The sequence below is a fragment of the Enoplosus armatus genome, chromosome 15, assembly GCF_043641665.1.
Source record: "Enoplosus armatus isolate fEnoArm2 chromosome 15, fEnoArm2.hap1, whole genome shotgun sequence".
Taxonomy (NCBI): Eukaryota; Metazoa; Chordata; class Actinopteri; order Centrarchiformes; family Enoplosidae; genus Enoplosus; species Enoplosus armatus.
The window spans coordinates 21890298-21911128 of record NC_092194.1 but is presented as its reverse complement, the minus strand read 5'-3'; the positions used below and the strand labels follow the sequence as shown (position 1 = coordinate 21911128).

The 20831-nt window shown below is 45.6% G+C and overlaps 1 protein-coding gene across 1 annotated transcript in view; it reads right to left on the bottom strand.

The window, feature by feature from the left end:
* Positions 1–2271: 2271 nt before the first annotated feature.
* The window catches only part of LOC139297582 (neuronal PAS domain-containing protein 3), a 244485-nt gene continuing 225925 nt past the window's right edge, over positions 2272–20831 (bottom strand). The window contains exons 8-14 of the mRNA XM_070920323.1: positions 18783–18976; positions 17143–17249; positions 7589–7736; positions 7265–7380; positions 4183–4185; positions 3678–3917; positions 2272–3596 (exon numbers count right to left, since the gene is read on the bottom strand). Of these exons, the coding sequence (XP_070776424.1) occupies positions 2272–3596; positions 3678–3917; positions 4183–4185; positions 7265–7380; positions 7589–7736; positions 17143–17249; positions 18783–18976 (2133 nt within the window). The remainder of the gene's footprint in view (positions 3597–3677; positions 3918–4182; positions 4186–7264; positions 7381–7588; positions 7737–17142; positions 17250–18782; positions 18977–20831) is intronic.

Below are 20831 nucleotides of genomic sequence, written 5' to 3'. Positions count from 1 at the left end.
ATCATCCCATAGACCCCACCCCTCTCTCTATAAGCCCCGCCCATCGCCCCTCCCCCACACTAGAGAGAGCACAGAGAAGACAAAGGACAAAAACAGCTACAGTAGCTCAGTATATACTGCATATAGTCAACACACACAGAGAGAGAAGTCGCCATGAAAGACTTTTTGACAGCCAGTGACACTAAACACATCGGTAACACGTTTTTACGGCTTAATCACACTGGGTAATAAGGATGACAGGATGGTAAAGACGGGGCTGTCAACTTTAAAAAGATGGATGTCGTGACTGTTTTTTTTACCGTTTTAATTATTACTTATTCTCATCTTTTTTTTCTCTTTTTACCAAAAAAGTAAAAGAAAAAGAATCATTACAAATGAACGAGAATCACAGTGCTTTTAAAACACCAAACTTGTGAGATTAACATTTCTTTTTTTTGGCAACGGAGGCTGGGGAAGAAAAAACACAAAACAGGAGAACAACGACAACGAAGACAACATTGTTTAAAGGAATGTGATTTTTTTTTCTCTTCCTCAAAAAATTCATATTCTTTTTTTGTAGTTATTGGATTGATTGTTTGATAGATTGATTGATTGAAAATGCATGTCTTTATTACAATCTCCTTGTTGATATGTGGTTTTTATCACAGGGTCCGGCGATGAAATGGAAGAGAGTGGATTGTTTAGGAAAATCTTGTGGAGGTGATTCTGGTTCAGGAAGAAGAAGAAGAAGAGGAGGAGGAGGAGGAGGAGGAAAAAAAAACGAAGACAAAGAAAGTAGTTGTAGTAGTACAAAATAAAACAAGACAGTGATCAAACAGGAGCCGGTCAAGGTTTTCAACATTCATTTTTCAAGTTAGCGATACTAGCGTATTAGCCTCAGTCTCACTGAGAATTAAAAGTGATTAAGATAGAAAATACAGAAAAATAAAAACAACACTATGTAGCCTAAAATTCAACCAATCACCTCCATGTTGCCATGCAGAGCTGCCCCTCGTGGCCCAATCACATTATGCATCTTTTCGACAAACGAAGGAGGGACATACAGGGTGAAACATGGAGATGATGTTGCTGATTTAGAGGTTCTAAGGTTCTTGCTGTGTTTCTGACTTTCCTGAAGGTCAGATGAGAAAAAAATAACTTTAAAATTGTTCCCCCTCCAAAACAAAAAAACACGATCAGTCTGTCAACGAGCTGTGGGTTCGTTTACAGCACCCACATCAGCCAGCTGAATCAGGGTTACTGGACGGTCGGTAGCACCATGAATCTGTAGATCGACAGGTAGAAATGTAGACGGAAAGATTAAAGATCAGTTCGACAGAGTGAAAGGTAAGAGAGAGAACGACATATTGAGATGGGAAGAGATGCAGAGGAGGTTATGTTTGGTGCGAGACCTGTAGGTAAACTCCTGGGATAAAAGAGGAAGTAGTAACATTCGATAATTCACAGGTCATTACCCGGCTGAAATTGCTTTTTTTGTTTTTCTTCTTAATGCTTGATTTGTAAGTTAAATCTGAGCTAGAATATTTTATAAAAACAGGAAGAAATGAAAGAAAAACAGCATTAATTCTCTAAACTATTCCCTCAATCGAGAAACGTCCTCAAAAACCTTTTTTCAAAAGATTATTATCTCTGAGACCTTTGTTGGGCGCAAGAGAGCTCCCTCTTCTCGGTTTAAAAACTTTCTTTTGAAGCCTTGATCACATCAAGATACATATGGAGGAGCGCCACATAGAGTTTCTGTCTGTTACAAATCCCTGTACCGTCCTCCTTTAAATACACACAATCAGCATCTTCATGAAGATGCAACAGAAACAAGTCAAATAATAAAAATTATCCCCGTCAGGCTCCAGCGGAGTCCTCAGGCAATATGAATTCTCTGTAGGCAAAAAAGGAATTCTTTTCAATAAAGAATAGTCTGTTTTTTTTTGTTCATTTGTTCAGGAGAAAAAACATTGCTGATCGCAAGAAACAGGAGCAAAGAGAGAGACTGAGAGAGGAGGAGAAGAGGATGAGGAGGAGAGAGAAAATAGATAGAAAAGGGGGACATGTTTGAGGGTCATTCATGTCTATTACACAAGCTCAGTTGCTCAGATTCAAAGTGCTAGAGTACATCTGTCGTCCTTTCCTGTCCTTTCTCCCCTCTCGGAAACACAGTGCCGTGTTGATAAAAGATAGCATGTAAATAGTCTTTCATTTTCTTTTACTAGTGAGTAGTCTTTGACACAGTTGTCGATTCCAGAAACACAGTAATACGGTCTTGAACGTTTTGCGTTAATCCTCCTTCCTCTCCAGAGTTGTCTGCGTGGTGTGGATCCCGTTGCTGTACACCGGGAATGGTAACGTTGAGAAAAGTCCCTCAGCCGTGGTGAAAACGTTGGCTGCGGTTGGCATCTGGCCTCCCAGGGAGCCGTTCCCACCTGTGGCTGCCGGAGATCCAACAAACGGGCCGGCGGCTGCCGCAGCCGACATGTTGAGCCTGTGGACGTGGTGGTAGAGCATCTCCATGGGCGTCTTAGGGTCCAGGCCGAATCCCGAGCTGTCGACAAAGTTCATGGCAGCATTGGGGAGGAGGTTGCCTTGCGCCATAGCCAGGGTGACGTCCGCCGGTGCGTACCTGATGGTTCCAGTGGTGTAGACCCGTGGAGCCGTCGTGTTGGTTGAGGCCAGAGTCCCCGTGACCCGGTGGACCAACGGGAGCACGACGTTACCGGCCTGCAGACGCTGTAGCGCCTCGAGGTCACCAGAATACAGCAGTGAAGAGGAAGAGATGGACGAGGACGAGGAGGAGGATGAAGACGAGACAGAAGAAGAGGAAGTGGTTGGAGTGCCTTGTTGCTTATCCCGTGGGGAAGCGGAGAGAGGAGGGGACAGGGGGTCGGCAGAGGAGGCGCTGGAGGGAGGAGCTAAACTCGCAGCACTGGAAGCAGAGGATGGGGCAGAACTTCCATTGTAAGGAGGCTTCCTCACTCCTCCTGCTCCTCCCTCGGTTCCAGGGGGGGTGAGGACAGAGTCGGGAATGGCTACCTGGAGAGAGCCTCCCTGGGGTGAGGGGAAGGTCTCATGGCTCCCCGGAGGGGCTGGCTTGGAGGTCATGCTGTACGGGGACTCGTTTCTGGAAATCTCTCTGTTGGGGGGGTAGTTCCAGATGCTGCTGTCGTTGTCAAAGTTGATTGGTTCTGCCATCTCCGTCTTGATTTTCAGGACCGAAGACGTCGCATCTGAACTGTTTGGGGAGCCAGAGGAGGTGAGGAGGTGGGAAGAGCTGGCAGATGTGGCCTGGGAGGGGTCAACCAGCGGTGTGGTATCTCCCATGGCGACGGGGCTGGGCGTGGTTGAGGAGAGACGGAGCCTCCTGCTTCGGGATCCGTCCCATTTCTGTACTTTCCTCCTCTTCCGCCTCTTCTGGAGCTTGCTTCCGGCATTGGCACTGTCGCAATCTTGCACGCCTCCATCCTCTTCCTCATCATCATCATCATCATCATCGTCCTCTTCTTCCTCTTCCTCTGATGAAGAGGCTTGCGAGTTCTGCAGCTGTATTTCTTCTCCTTCTCCATAGTGCTCTACTTTAATATGAAGCCCGCCCAGATTACCCAGTCCTCCGATGGCACCCAGTCCCCCTAACCCTCCCAGTCCTGCTAACCTCCCCAGCCTTCCTCCTCCCCCTCCTCCTCCTCCACCTCCTCCCCCTGTTGTCTCCTCCTGTTCCTCCCCCTCTCCATCTGAAGGTTCCAGACTGTCGTCACTGTCCTGGCTCTCGGGGTTACTCGAGCTGTCTCCTTCTTCCTGGCGCTTCATTTCCTGTTCGGAGGAGCAATGTGGTTGGCCGGGCTGCTGCTGACGCTTGCTGTCTGTCTCTGGGTCCTCGCTGCGTTCTGATTGGTGGCCCGGCTTTCCCTCAGACTTGGCGTTCTCGTTGTCTGTTGAGAAGAAAGAGGTAAGTTGGTTAAAATGTCCTGGAACGGTAAGGAGATCAGCAAAACTATTAGTGTTTATCCTCTTGGAAGCATGAATGTTTGGACAAAATTTCAAGGCAATCCATCCAATAGAGATATTTCAGCTGGGACCGAAGTGGTGAACCGACATTGCCAAAATAATTTTATTCACTTTTTTACGGTTCAATCTATTCTGAGGAACAAAGTAACTGTTCCATAAACACAAAGGCAACAGGCTCGTCCTTAACACCTTCTTCACGTCACAGGTCTCACTTTGTGTATTGAATTGTCGTGCAGTGACTTTCAGGTGTTGATCCTTTTATTTTTCCAGACAGGATTTCCATGTGTTGTGTTGTGTTGTTGATGCACTGATGTGTGTTCAGTATCTGTAGCTGCTGCTGTTCAGGCATGTTGGCTCTGTCCAGCCCATTACACACACAACACACACACACTCCAAACCCTGCCAGCGCACACTGAGGGCAGCGGCTGCCCAGCTGGCAACACTCTGACTCCCTCATGGCACCTGAAATGTCGACTCAATTGCTTCGTCTGGGGAAAACCCTGTATCTCCATTAAGTGTGCTTTCTAAGCAAAGCTGATTTATTTTCAGGCTGGAATCAAACGTGCACCTTGAGTTTTAAGTGTTTCCCAGGGAGGGTTTGGTTTGGTTTATTACAACACTCCTTCCACATATCAGGACTCGTCAGGTATAAAACGCTAACGTCCTGGACTTATTTCCATTGTTGTCCCTGGTGGTTCCACAGTCCACCAAACTTTATCAAGATGGAGACCGGCATTTCAATAACTGCACATTTAAATACAGATTTTTGATTGGATGACTTAAATTTTTTATTGAGGGTTTATTGTCATCAGGGTAATTTGGCTTGGATTCATAAAAGAAAGCCTGCCTTATAAACTGGGTACGTGGAGTTTGAATGATACCGGGCAGGCAGGGTCTAATAAAAGACGTCATTAACTTACATTTAGTGCCATCTCGGAACCCATCAGCTATCGTCTGACAACGATTTAGCCTCTGGGGGCAACGGCCGATGTTTTGTTTACCTGTCATCGTTTACCTTCCGATCGTGGAACCCATTGGCTATCATCTGACTTCTCTGTTCGAGATTGATATAAAGCTCACTCGTTGTTAGACAATAGCCGATGGGTTCCGCCTCTTTTGCTCTCCACCTGGACTGTTGACCTGCATGCAACCAAAGCCAGCTCAAACGAGATTGGTCAATACTACTCGGACTACAAACAGGAACCAGAAGGCTTCTGAAACCAAAATCTTGTCCCTCGCTTGCATTTATATGCAGATACAACTAAAAGTCAGGATATCTTGGCTTCTGCTGCTGCAGATTTTGACAATTCTTGCCATAATATGACTTTCAAAGGTCCTCCAGTGTTATGGAGTTCCCCTTCTCCGTCACTATCAAAAAATAATACACAAAAGGAGGCTAATGGCTCCATGATGCAAACTGATAGGGAGGGTAGCTGAAAACACCATGAAAGAAAAATCTCACATATTCTACTTCAATACAATATAAAGGATAAGGCTCCCTATTTTCTATATTTTTCTTAGTAATCTCCATATCTCCATAAGTATTGTCAGCGGCAGATGAATCCACATTTGGTGCTCCAGTGAGTATTTGGGGCAGCAGGACGGTGTATGTGAGTCAAAACGTTATGTCAGTTTTTATGTTAAAAAAACGGACAAATTAGACGAATAAAAACACACTCTTTGTTTTTGGCACCTCTACTTGTGTCCTCTCCGGCTGTGTAGATTGCATCCTAACAGAGCAAAGGTCAAAGGCCAGATATCTCATTTAGAATATGTTGAGCCTGAGCACCTCGGGGCCTGTTGGAGCCCGGCTGAAGCTGGCCGCCTCCTGCAGCAGCTGGCATCAGTTTACAGCCGACAGGGTGCCAGAATCATTCTCCTCCAGCAAGAGTAACAGCTGGCACTGATTCTCATCATGCCAACGCAGGCTGCAGGACTTGATAATATTATGCTCAAGGTGGAGGCCCTGTATTGGTTTAAATTCAACTATACTGGCAGAGTGTGAGCTTTGTCTTCTTCAATATTGGCTGCTAGAAATGTTGGTGACACAGTAAGTTACTCCTTGATTATTGTATTTCTGGACCTGAATTCAGATGTCAGTATTTTTAAGATCTAATTTCTTCGTCTGTATGAATGCTCACATTAGGTTGTGGTAGTGTTCCTGCAGTGTTCCTGCAGTGTTGATCAAGATCATCTGTGTTATTTCCAAACATTAAACTAGTAAATAGCTCAAAAAATTACATTTAAAAACTTCATTTTGTCAAAGCTTGTTTTGCTGCATGATAATTAATGACTGAATTAATGAGGTATAATTGAAACACCTGATTTATGTCAGTTTTTATAACATATATCACCTTTTATCTTGTTCACTGTTCAGCTAAGCACAGAGTCGGGTCACCTATAGACCGCCCGGCACTTTCTCTTGCAGGTTAGTTAGCCTTTGTATTATAATACAGCATGATAATGAAAATGACTGATCTGATATGGTATCACACCAATTATCAGCATTGAATATGTTAATTAAATCACGTTAAATCATTTTGAACAAAAACAAAGGAGGAGTTCCCTGCAAAAAAGACGCCAAAAAGTCACTAAAGGGGTCTTAAAAGTCGCCAAGTCTAGCGAGAAAGTCGCCATGTTGGCATCACTGTTGGCATCACCAACATTTTGGGCTTCATAGACATAAACTGCTGAGACGCAGCGGCATGTGTTGGTGTTATGCTGTTAAATGCGGGATTTTGTTGCCGTTTGTGTTGTTTTGGTGCATTTTTTGGAGGGTGTTCTGTGGTGCTTTGTGTGCTTTGTATAGTTGTGTGAAGTTTGGAGATATTTTTTGTGGTGTTCTGTAGAGTTATGTGGTGTTTTATGTCATTTTGTGGCATTTTGCAGCGCTGCCAGTGCGTGCTCAGTCCCTGCAGCTGTTGGCATTCATCACCATCCCGCCTGGCACAGACGGCACACTGGCACCAACTGATAAAATATCTTTGGCTTCTCCTATTCAGGCTGTATTTCTTACTGCTGGTTATTATACTGCTAACACTTGAAGAGGTGCTTGTAAGGAGTCACACAGGTTTCATGAGCATGTTGTGAGTGAGAGTGACTGTTTTCATCTGGATATTATATAAAAATGACGATACTTTGCTTCATCTTTCTTTCTTTCCATGATTCTGACCGTCTCCCCTCCACCCTTTCCTCTCATTTATCTCTCAACGCTGTTTAATCAACATCTCCAGCCTTCCTTCATTTCTTCTGTCTTTCCTGTCCCACCTACCGGAGTTTTCTTTGGACTCGGACTCAGAGTCTGAGGTTTCGGAGGACTCAGAGGTTTTCTCAGGCAGGTTGGGCAGCTGGGCGATGTCCATGGGCGTGTCTTTGTACTCTGGATTACTGTGAAGAAACACAGAAACATGGTTTTCTTTCAGTGAGTCGCAAAATTAATATTTCCTCATTATTTCCTCATTTGTTTCTACCATAAATTCACACAGCATCCGTTCATTTAATGTGCATTTGTGTAACTTTATAATGCCCATTTACTTTAATGAACTTTAATGAAACTGAGACTGTCATCGCCATGACGACTGAGTTGACCTCTGACCTGAGGACGTAGTTGACCCAGATGACGTTCTTCTCGTTGGCGTTCTTGGCGTTGATGGCGATGGTGGCGCTGGACTGGATCCAGATGTAGCCGCTGTTTTTCTGGATCCACCGGTAGTACTTCGTCACACACTGACCCTTATTCATCACTGAGAGAGAGACACAGAAAGACACAGCGAGAGAGAGGAGGTCCGTTATGTCATGGTGGACTTTGTTTGATATTCTGGCAGCTCCAAACTGGAGGAGCAGCTTGTTCATCACATGAGAGGGAAAAGAGGAAGAGTTGGACAGAGGGCGAGAGAGGAAGAGAGGAAGAGAGGAAGTGGGTGAGAGCGCGAGGGAGGCAGTCATCAGATGTCATGTGACAGCTGGCTGAGAGCTGCTCTGCTGCTGCCGTCATTAATCAGACCAACACACACTGCCAGCCTCTGTGTGTGTGTGTGTGTGTGTGTGTGTGTGTGTGTGTAGCTGTCTGTTCATGTTGCCGTGGGTGTCTGATAGGCCTGAGACAACACACTCAACACACACACACATTTCCATGATATGTTTTTTATGCTAATACATGAACACGTAAAGTTTTACTGTCTAAAAGTTATCATGTTAGCGGTTAGCATGTTAGCATGGCTGAGGAGGACCAGTGCGCTCAGACAGAAAGCAAAGCTAATTTTAGCTTGTGCAGTTTGTTAGCTTCCAGTGGGTCTTCAAATTCACGTCTAATCGCGTCTTTCCGCTGACTTTGAATGCATTCGCTCTGTCTGAACACGGGACAAACTATTTACTGTACTGAAGAACTGCACACATGCTAACCTTACTGAACTCATTCCATTTCACTTCATGCTGCACTCATGGACTAGATAATGACTTATTTATGTATTCAGCGTTGAACTCGTTAGGTCTCCATGACGTCCTGTTTTTCATCCATCCATTAATCCAACTCATCCAACACCAGTTCTTCACGTCAACAATGCTCCAGCAGTGGAATGAGCATGCAGTGCTTTTGCCTTTTGCACATTGTGTTTTTGCTCATGTAACTTCAGTAAAGGATGATTACAACACACACCTGAAGCAGCCGCAGTACCCGCCACTCGCCACAAGATAGCGCTGTGACACTGCGACGGGGCCCCGTGGCCTCGGGAGGTGGCACCCCCTCCTCCGCCCCTCCACCCCCCACCCGTGCTCCGCCCTGCGACGGCACGCAGGCAATAAATTTGGCTAAATTAACCACTAAATGGTTATCTCAAGCAATATGTATTGGCATTAATCAGGAGCCGCTCAAACAGAAACAGTCAGAGACGAGAAGCGAGGGCCACTAAATTCATATCCCTCTCCTCCATTTAATTACGGACACAAATAGGTTTTTCCACGACAGAGAAGAAAGAGAGAGAAAGTAGGGGGTGATTTATATAAAAAGAAGGCCAGTAATTAAAAACTATTAGAAACTAATAGCATTGTTTAAGACGACATCCCCAGGGCTGCTGTAATTGACTTTGGTCGGGCGGCCGGCGCTCATTCGTTCTCTATTTGCCTATTCAGAGAGAGGGGGGGGGGGGGGGGGGGGGGGCAGAGAGAGAGACACAGGGGGGGCAGAGACAGAGAGACACAGAGAGAGAGACACACACAGAGAGAGAGAGAGAGACGGGGGGGCAGAGAGAGAGAGACAGAGAGAGAGAAAGAGACGGGGGGGCAGAGAGAGAGAGACGGGGGGGCAGAGAGAGAGACAGAGAGAGAGAGAGAGAGAGAGAGACGGGGGGGCAGAGAGAGAGAGACACAGGGGGGGCAGAGAGAGAGAGACAGAGAGAGAGAGAGAGAGACGGGGGGGCAGAGAGAGAGAGAGACAGAGAGAGAGAGAGAGAGAGACGGGGGGGCAGAGAGAGAGACACAGGGGGGGCAGAGAGAGAGAGACAGAGAGAGAGACACAGAGAGGGGGGGGGCAGAGAGAGGCAGGGGGGGACTTGTTTGCATGTTAAGGCAGAGATGGTGAGATCACGTCACCTTGAATGTGACCTTGCTTTGTTTGTACGGCAGAGTAAATAACGACACAATGAATGCACACACACACACGCACACACACACACACACACACACACGCACACACACACACACACACGCACACACACACACACACACACACACACACACACACACACACACACACACACACGCACACACACACACACACACACGCACGCACACACACACACACGCACGCACACACACACACACACACACACACACACACACACACACACACACACACACACACACGCACACACACACACACACACACACACACACACACACACACACACTGTTCAGATGACTGCAGGTCCTCAGAGAGCAGCTCAGTGTATCAGCATGTCCAATGGAAGAGGACACACACACACAGTCGTACAAGGCTTCACTACACACTGTGTGTACACAATACACACCGTCTCACACACGAAGCCACGCTGTCAGCTGATGTTCACGACTCCACATGAACACATTCACAATAAATGTTCAATACACATCAAGCTACGTAATCAATACAGACGTTGACCTGCTGATCCTGGTTTTGGATCTCGTCTTCTGCTGCGGAGCTCAATCTAGTCTCAGAGCCTACAGGTGGAGGCTGGTGGAGGAGCAGTGCAGCAGCACTGACTGCTTAAACCTTCAATAACTGGTAACAGGTAAAGACTGTAGCTGCTTTAAGGCTTCATGTGTGGCGAAGTCTCTTCAAACTGAATAACATCGGAAGATAAATATAAAGATATATAAAGATGAGTTATGTCTAAAATCGTGATGCTTACAGTTCAAACCAGAATTACACGCACGCATAACAAGTAAGAAATCATTTAGTGTCTTCATGAGAACAGACAGTCCCTCCGGTCGGGCAGGAGAGCAGCCAGCGAGGGTGACCAAGAAAGGAAAGAAATGACACCTGCTAACTGGACCTGGTCTAGACCAGAGACCAGAGACCAGAGACCGAAACAAGTCCAAGATCGTAAAAACAGGAGACTCAGTCCTGCTTCTGTCCGTCCTCCCTCTCTGTCTTGCAGGTTAACCCTCTCCTCTTACTCCTCCATTAAATCTCCCACTCTCTGATCGCCCACTAATGAAGAAGAGGAGAGGAAGAGGAGAGGGGGAGAGAGAGGGAGAGAGAGGGAGAGAGAGGGAGTGCTGGAGGCTCGCCCGAGGCTGCAGGAGAGAGACAGAGAGATTAAAGGAGCTCTATTCCCTTTTAAAGCCTCTCCACCTCTTATTTCTCTTCATTTCCTCCGTCGCTCTCTTTCTCTTCTTCTTCTCTTTCAGTCAATGTCACACTTCTCTCCCTCTGTGTTCATCTCTCTCTCTCCTTCTCCTCTTCTCCCTCCATCCTTCCTCCCTTGCACCAGTCTTCTCTTTCCTTCTCTTAATCTGCTGGATTTCCCGTTTAGTCTCGTCTACCTTTCAGATTACTGTGTGTGTGTGTGTGTGTGTCACATTAACATGGAGGTAATTTACTGCTGTGAAATTGCGTTATGGAAACGTCCTTTCTGTCTTCCAGGAGATGGAGGGATGAAGACCTTCTGTTATGAGACAATGTGTGTCTACATGTAGGTAGATTGCAGCTCTGTCGCCCTCTGCTGGCCCACTGCAGAACAGTTTGAAAATCTGCACACTTCACTGCTGTGTGTTTGTCATTTGAACAAAAGTGCGTCTCTGAAGAACACAAGACATTAGAGTCACAGTAGTCGGTTATCTTCCTCTGTCTCCACATGATCTGGATAATGACGCGTCCCTCCAGAGTCTCCTGACGCAACGCTGCTGTGTCGTTTTATTCTTGTTTGTCCTCTGTAGAACTTGTCTGCAGCTTTTATTTTGACAGAGAGCTTGAGACAACAGGAAGAGGCGGGGTTAGGCGACCTTTCAACTTGTTGGGGAAACTTTTTTCATAAGAATGTCGTTTCCAGCTGCTGAGATCTGATCCCAGTGTGAGTCAGACCACCTCCGGATGTGTGTTTACATCTACTTTAAGGGGTTGTTGCTGATCCAGGTGAGACATCAGATGCAGGTTATTACTAAGATGTTGTTGCTGTGTGCACAGTGTTGATTATTCTTCTTCTTCAGGTGTGCTCGCTCTCCGTTCAGATAATCTGGATTAACTGTTTGTTCTCGTGTTTCTGACCCGTCACACTTCTTTTTACCAGATCTCAGCTGCTAACGAGGTTTTTATTACTGATATTACTGATATTGTAACAAACCGTCATTATACTTAAAGAACGACGGATTTAAAGATGAAAGAGAACAATTTCAAATAGTAGAAAAGTCATAGTAAGTGAGTGTGTGTGTGTGTGAGTGAGTGTGTGTGTGAGTGTGTGTGAGTGTGTGTGTGTGTGTGTGTGTGTGTGTGTGAGTGTGTGTGTGTGTGTGTGTGTGTCTCATGTCATTGAGGTTGTCCATGTTTCTTGTTCATCCCGAAAGGCTTTTTTTGTGTGTGTTTTACTAACGTACCAGTGTGGATAGTTTCACAGGTGTGTGTGTGTGTGTGTGTGTGTGTGTGTGTGTGTGTGTTTTGTCTGCAGACAGATAAAACATGCCTTCAGTGTGTGTGTGGATTCATTAAAGGCGGTGTTAGTCCGGAGAGACGAGCTCTGCTAAAACGCCTGCAGGCTTAAATCCACCGAGCTTTCACTTCTGTGCTCTCTCTCACTCTCTTTTATTTCCCATTGCATTTGAATGTCTCTCGACCCTCTCTCTCTCCAAAGCATCCCATCGGTCTCTTCCTCTTTTCTGTTGTCTCTTCCTCTCTCTGGATGTCCAAATGTCTCTCTGTCTCTCTCTCTCCTCTTGTCCTGTGTGTTCTCTTCTCTCTTTTTTCTAATTATTTCTCTCCTCTAAAAAAGTCTTATTAAGACAGTTTCCCTCGTGTCCTCCTTTGCGTCCTCTCGTCCTCCTCTTTTAGGAGGAAGACGAGTCTGTCATGTCTCCTCATTTTCCCATGTCCTTGTTTTTGTTGTTAAAAGACGAGTAATATTTCTACTCTGTCTCCTGATCGACTCGCTCCTGCTGAGAGAAATAGTTCACTTTCTTTTCCACGATGTTCCAAAACTTTGGAAACAGTCTGAAACAGACTCGTGAAAAAGCGTCTCTGACCTAATAATTTCACAATAAAGTTCATTAGTCGGTGTTGGAAAGTAACAAAGTACATTTTACAATTTTGAGGTACTTTTCTACTTCTACTACATCTCAGAGGGAAATATTGTACTTTTTACTCCATTTATTTGATATCTTTAGTTGCTTTGATTAATTTTTAATTATTGATCGGGGGGGGGGGGGTGTACTGGCCTCTGGTGGTTTTGCTGGTTACTATTGAGGATTTCATTGTGACCTTGCCTCCATTGTTTCTCCCCTGGCTGATGTTTGTTGAGTATATCCTGTCCTCCACCTCCCGAGATGAGCCCACATCTCTCTTTCCTCCACCTTGTCCTTCTGAGATCAACTCAACGAGTATTCTGTCTTCTTCTGTCTTCTTCTATCAAACCAAGAGAACTCTCTTCTTCTTTCTCTGTAAAACCGTAACTTTCCTCACATGTCCTCCCTGTCTCTCAGGTATCTTCTCAGTTTCCTCCATTTCTTTTCAGAAAGACCTTATTACTTTCTTTTCTCCACCTTATAGTGGAAAGTGTTTTCTTCTCTTTTATACTTTCCCTTTTCTCATTCTTCCTGCCTTTCTTTCGTTTTTTTTTTTTTAATAAAAAAGACAAGTGAAACCTCTTTACCTGTCTCTCCTTGAGAGAAGGAGCATTTCGTCCTCGGTTCTTTCTGTTCTCCGTCTGCAAATCACTCGTTCCCATTTCTCCCCCTTTCTTTGAGAAAAGACGAATCTCTCTCTTCATCCCTTGTGCCGAGCATTTCTCTGCTTTTCCTCTTTCCCGTTCCCTCCCTTTCTCTTTGAAAAGACAAGTTCACCCTCTATCCCTCTCTTTCTCTTTCTGTCTGTTGTCGGAGTGGAAACGAGGACAGATTGACTTTGAGATCTGACCCGAGCTAAGACCGGCTGTCAGCAGGTAATGATAGAGACTTAGAGAGTGACGCCTTTTCACAGAGAGGGATCACGCCTCGTCCTCCACTTAAAAAGAAGCCTTTTAAAATTTAGATCCCTGTTGAGAGAACAGGCTATCCCTCTAAAATACACCTTGATCGATTCCCTAACTATCCGACTCCTGCAGCAGCGGGGGAACTGAGAGCAGACGTGGAAATAAATCCCACAAAAAAATCAGAGCCTGCGAGCTGCTGCTGTTCTGCAGAAAAAGAAAACCGCAGAAAGTCTTTTTCTCGCCTGAAAATCTGCAGCTGTTGGACAACAACATGAAGAACTGAGTTTCCTTTGAAAAGAGGAGGTTATTTTGTCACAGATTTTATGCACTAAAGTGTAAATTGAGGCTGCAATCAGATAGAACGCAGAGAAAATATAATGGCCTTTTTCAGGAAACTTTTTGGGAACATGGGAACTTTCCCTGCAGTTGGATCGCAGGAAGCTGTTTCCAGTTTGGGAAACTGGACTGTCTGATGGGCCAGTAAGTCTCATGGTAGACTGTTTCCTTTCCAACCCTCTATCACGCAAATTATAAAGAACAACCTGACGACTGTTCTTGTCTCGTTGTGTAAAAATCATTTCATTCTCGAGGGAACAACCACGACAAATATCTACAGACTCTGTTGTCATCTTCCCCGACAAAACCAACCTGAGTAACTGGGGCTTTCAGTGCTGAGCGTCTCTTACTGGTCAAACTGCTACAGCTACTTTACAGCTTGACTCACTCCGTACAGCGAACTGTCACTACGGCAGACTTTTACAGTCAATTACAAAGAACACATGACGAAGACGGAAGAATGAAAACAAAAGCACAGCTGCTCTCGGCAGCCCAGATATTTTCTCCTCGAGTTGAAAAGTTTTCATCTTGAGCAAAACATGTGCAGGTATGTCGAGAGAAAGCCGGAAAGGAGAGCAGAAATATTCAAGCTGTCACACAAACATGAGAACTGAGAACTCAAACTAAAACAGTCCAGCATGAAGTCGACTGGAGGCTTTGATGTAAAAATACTTTGACTTTGTCTCTAATGTGGACGAAAACACACAGAGCCTCAGACAAGCGGGCCGATGTCCAAACCAGACCAAAAACCCATCACTGACAAAACACAAACCTGATCTGTCACCGTCCAATTAGGCAGAAAGCTTCAGCAAGTTTGCAGTGGAGAATCATTAGACCGCTGCTCTGAAATCAGCTTCCACACAATCAGCAGCAGGTTCATAAAGCCACCGAATTAAACCGCCCCAAAGAAACCAGATTTCAGAACAATCTGACTGCGCTCCATTTGACGGGGGGGGATGAAGAGAGAAAAGACACGGAGCACCTCCGGCGCCCCGTAGCCATCCATTTCTGAAAGCCCCCCTTTCAGAGAGGAAATTAATTTTGAAAGAGGGAGAATAAAACGAGCAGCCGAGGTGACTGAAGGTGCTGTATTAGACTACGCTCGACTAAAACTAAGTCATTTAAACCGCTGGCTGCCGGCTCGCCTCCCTGACCTCCCGTCCTCACAGCAGACAGAGAGGAATAATCTCCCTCCATATTTCACTTCCTTTTTTTTGGTGTTTTACACATCCTAACCTCCCCCCTCCTTGTTCCGTTTGACCCCGCCGGGCCGCCGTAGAGTCACTTCCTGATTGCCACTCTGGATGTCCAGAGCTCAGGAACTTTTGGAGAAGGTAATTGAAAAAGTTTCAGGGAGCTTCATGCTTTTTTTCCTGTGACATGTTCTGGTTCTGTCATGTGTTACGGTGACTCATGGAGATCTGCTGCAGGTAAAACGCAGTGAAACTGAAATCCATTGGCTTAAAACTGAAGTAGTGCCACTGTTCGGATATTTAGAGTGCAGCTACTTCCCACAATGTTCACCAACATAAAGTTGTACTGAAATATGAATTCTGCTCAGTTTTTGTGAAAGGAAATAAAAACTTTACTGCAGCTGTTGTGCATATTTGTTCAGTTTTCAAAAGGAGATAAAACTGCTTTTCGACATATTTGAAAAGTCTCCAGCCTGAGTCTGTGTTTCCCATGGCAACAGTTGACTGACAGCCGAGAGCTGGAGACTCGCTGTCGACTCGCATGATGACGACTGACTGCAGGAGTCACGCTGTGTATCCCAGCAACACACAGTTAGCTGTCAACCGCATCTGTCGCTTTACGACAGTCAACAATTGGACAGATATTGCCCCAATCAAATTAGAGCAATAAGTTCACAAGTTCACATCCAATATCTTCTCTTCGGTGGTGACAGTACACGAGTCAAAACAAAACCGGTATTGTATTGATGGATTTAAAAGAGTTTAGCAGACAAACACTTTATACCTAAAGCTCCAGTCGGACACATTCCAGGAGGAACACGAGATTCTCAGTACGTAAACACGTTGTTACAGATCTGAAATAGATAAAGAGCCACTTTTCAAACCTATAAGTGTGAGCGTCGGACTCAGGGGGAACGCCTGGAGGCCTTGAAAAGTTTGGAAACTGGTCACGTTCGTGTACATAAGGAACATGGAGGGACGGCACTCTCAGCTTCACTGTATCTGACTGTAATCAGCCGCAGCAGACAGTGTTTGATGGAATCTGACTGTAGCCGCCTGTGCTTTGACTCCCATCAGGCATGTTGTCCTTGCTGTCAGGTTGTTATGATTTGGCGTTCCGCCCAAACGCCTTCACTGCCTCCGACACACCGTGAAACGCTGTGCAGCTCTGAACGCCTCCTCAGCTTTTACCACCACAGTAAAGATCTGACTGCAGCAACAAACAGCACGCCGCAAATCATCCAGACAGCCACTAAACAGGGACACCAAGCCTCTGTGTGTGTGTGTGTGTGTCGGAGAGGCAGAGTGTATTATGCCTCCTGACAAGGGTAATAAGATTGTAGAGTTGCTGCTGTGAGGAAACTTTTCAAAGATACAGCAGAGCAAAGATTCTCTAAGTGGCTTTTAACTTTTAAAGTTAAATCTAGAAACACTACGGCTGTCCTTACAGGAGTTTTGCTATTTCTGCAGGACAAAATATCGTCCAGGTTTAGATTAGATTGAAAAAATCAGGTCAGACCAGAGTTCAAACTTAAACCGTAAATGTAAAATCTTCCCTGTTCCTGTGGTTGGTTAGCTGAAGTCTGCGGAAACATCTGTCTTCCACACGGTGGCGCTACTTTATGAAATAAATCTGAAATAAAACTTCAGATTCAGAATAAAACAGCCGCTATTCAGAAATAATTTGCTGAATTTGAAAAAGCTCATATCACGGCCCATTTACTGGCTTGTTCTGGAGCTTTTGACCACATCACACGGTCTTCATCAGCAGATTCAGTTTGCCACGTGAACGTCTGTATTTCCACAGCGACCGAGATCCAGTCGAAAAGCTCCAAAGAGCTCCAGAACGAGCACATAATTGGACCTTGAGTTGTGATGTTGCTGTTTCCAAAGTCAAGAATGATCAATAAGTTGACTTGATTGTCCAATCAGTGAAGAGTATTCAGTCAGGTGGTGACGGTACTCACAGTCCAGGTGACACTGTCTGATTCCCTCCACGTCCTCAGCATGAATGAACTGGTAGCACCTCTTCCCCACAATGTCCACCGGAGTCAGGTCCATGTAGTCACTGATCCTGAAACACACACATTCAGAACATGAAAGCTCTGAAACACAAAGATAAGTTTAAAACTGAATAAATAATAATAAAAGTTAATACGACAGGACAAAAAATGATCAAGTGTGATAATTAACGTCTTTGTCAGGGACGACCGTGTTCTCCGTGTGAACATGGCTGACGTGGACGCCTCACTGTCTCCGTGTGAACATGGCTGACGTGGACGCCTCACTGTCTCCATGTGGACGCCTCACTGTCTCCGTGTGAACATGGCTGCCGTGGACGCCTCACTGTCTCCGTGTGGACGCCTCACTGTCTCCGCGTGAACATGGCTGCCGTGGACGCCTCATTGTCTCCGTGTGGACGCCTCACTGTCTCCGCGTGAACATGGCTGACATGGACGCCTCACTGTCTCCGTGTGGACGCCTCACTGTCTCCGTGTGGACGCCTCACTGTCTCCGCGTGAACATGGCTGACATGGACGCCTCACTGTCTCCGCGTGAACATGGCTGACATGGACGCCTCACTGTCTCCGTGTGAACATGGCTGACATGGACGCCTCACTGTCTCCGTGTGGACGCCTCACTGTCTCCGCGTGAACATGGCTGCCGTGGACGCCTCACTGTCTCCGTGTGGACGCCTCACTGTCTCCGTGTGGACGCCTCACTGTCTCCGTGCTGTTTCCTCGAGCTGGTCGAGCTCCCGTGACAGTAAACTGCACGGACCCCCGGACGCTTTCCTCTGTGCAGTTCTTGCACTCGACAATTAAAAAGACTGATTCAGGGATGAAAACAAAAAGCTAATAACCCAACAACAGAGAGTGAAGCCCGTCTGTCTGCTGGACAGGTAACACACGTCAGCTTTAAAAGGTTTAATTTGAACAAATTCTCCACAGGTTAGACAGAACAATTTCCAAGGTATCATTCTGATAGAGGGCGGGTGGGGGGGGGAGTCTGGCAGGCAGATAACAGCACACTCTGTTCTTTAGAAAAAAAACCTATCCTCCCATTTTCTCATTCTCTTAGAAACTCATCCTCAAAATGGGGCTGTAATGGGAGCGACGTTTGTCTATTCGCTTTCTGTCGCTCCGCATTGAATATCATCATCTGCCTCGCATTGTGTCCCTTTTTCCACCCACAAAAAAAGCAATCTGTCTACTATCATTTTTTCCTCCTCTCTTTTTATAATAAAACATGAAGGTTTTATTTTTTTTTTTTTGCCTGATATGAATCTCCGTGGTCGGCCGGTTAACTCCTGAGCGAGATCCTGATGCCTATCTGCTTTATCTGGACGGAGGGAAGGAGCCAGATCCATCAGCAACATATCTCACTGTTAAACCAGGGAGGATTGGGTCAGACTTCCTCATGAATAAGAAGCTCCGACAAGGGAGACAACTTCTTTTCTTCCTTGAACAGCAGGTATGAAACAAGAATTCAGAAACAGGTAAAATGGAGTTTTATGTTTGACAATGAACCAATCTGCTTCTGTAGTTTCACACATTTTACAAATCTTTATGAAAACATTGCATCAGAGTTCGACGCCGTCCTCTACCTGTTCTCGCAGTAGATGATCTTGAGGTCCATGTTGACTCGGGTGACAAACATTTGACAGTCGATGCGGACCTCGTTGATGGTGGGCGGCGGGAGGGCGTGAGCCACCACCACCATCCCCATGATCTGATTGGGCACCGTGCGGCTGTGCGTCAAAGCCATCCTGATGCGCAGACGCCCCGTGACGTGGATCACCTGACCGGACAAAAGACACATGGGGGTCAGAGGGGGTTTAGGGGGCAGGATAGATCATAGAGTCTGTAACTAGACTTGTTAACCACACCTCGGTCTGAGCTCGGGTACCGTCCCAATTTTAAGTCCATATTTGACCAAGAATGGTCCAAATATCCAGACTTGTAATTGTTCTGCCCGTTTTACCCAAGATGCTTTTCACAGTTTGTGAGGACATCAACTGGTGGCCTTCAATATTTGTATTTGCACTCTGGACAACGTCTGCAGACATTTCTGTATTTGTGTTTGTAACATTTCTTCTGCTGCAAACATCCACAGCAGAAGCATGCACACACTTTTCACATTTAAACAACTCATAGAATTCCTTGTAGTTTATGTAGGGCTTGTAAATTCTCTGAAACGGACCATAAGCTTTATATTATGGTGTAATCTTCTATAACTAACTCGATATATTTACATGTTAAAGAAGATAAGAAGCCAGTTTGAATCTGGTTTGAATCTGGTTTGAATCTGGTTTGAAAGCTCTGAAAGAAGTCACAAATATCTCAGACTGAATGTGGACGCAGAGGTCAACACACACAAAGACAAGGTGACCTGAGGAGAACCTTTTGGGGAACCGACTGGAGGGATGAAGGGAACGAGAGAGAAAGACGGAGGAGAGGTGGAGACAGAGGGAGAGTGAAGGGTGTAGTAATCCACAGCTTTAAACTCGCGTGAAGCTTCAAAAGTCTGTCGGACGCAAAATGTCACCGGGGAAATGTTTGCTTGTCTTTAAACGCAAAGTCACTTTTTTCTTTCTTTCTTTACATGTTGCAAATATGAGGTCAAACAAGAAAGAAAAGTCTAATTTCAAAGCAGCCAGAGGAAGAAAGGCAGCAGTCACAAGGTTACCAGATGCTCCTGCATTATTCTGAGTGTGTGTTGTCTCTGCTCAGTGGTGACGATCTGTCTTTACAGGCCAGTCCGCAGGTTTCCTCCTCCATCTTTCCTCCAGTTGCTTCACCGTTCAGTCACTTTCAGTTAAGCTAATGGAGCTAACCACTGGTACACGAGCCCGTCTCTTAGAAATCTCTTTAGATTTGTTTTGCCAAAAAATATCCGTCATGGCTGCCTGGATTTTGTTCAATGACAATGTGATGGAGGTTCTTCATGTAGCAGCTGTAGGGGGGGTGGTCTTAGTTCAGGACTTCAGGACTGATAACAGACCGGAGTTCACATCCAGAGTCCTGCGTGTGGTTAGGTTTACACATCAGAAGCACTTTGGTTAACACTTCAAAAATATTGTAGTCTCACGTAAATGTTAAAAAAGTACAAACGTCGTGTCGTACTTCAAGACTACTTTCCAGTATTTAGCCAAGACCACCATCTTCCCCTGATCTTAAACCTTGTGTGCTTTCAGTTGCCGGATCAGAACCATAAAAATAAAAAAACATTCATCATATTTTAGCTGCTACGAGCAAATTGTGAATACATTTCATTACGTTGAGATAAATGGATGGAGGTGCCTTCAGAACTACAGTGAGTAACTGAGGAGGAGGAGGCAGCTTCCTCCACCGTCAGGTCTCTGCTGCAACACGGCGGCTTTAAAACTACTAACTGTAACGCTGTATTATACGTGTGTGTGTGTGTGTGTGTGTGTGTGTGTGTGTGTAGTAATATATGCATGCGTGTGGATGAATATTTATGCGTCTCTGTCTCCACTGTGATTTGCATGTGATCTGAGTCTGCCAGGTGGAACATGGTATACGAGACACACACACACACACACACACACACACACACACACACACACACACACACACACACACACACTCCCTAGACTGTATAAGAATAAAACATCAATCTTCATTGATTGAAG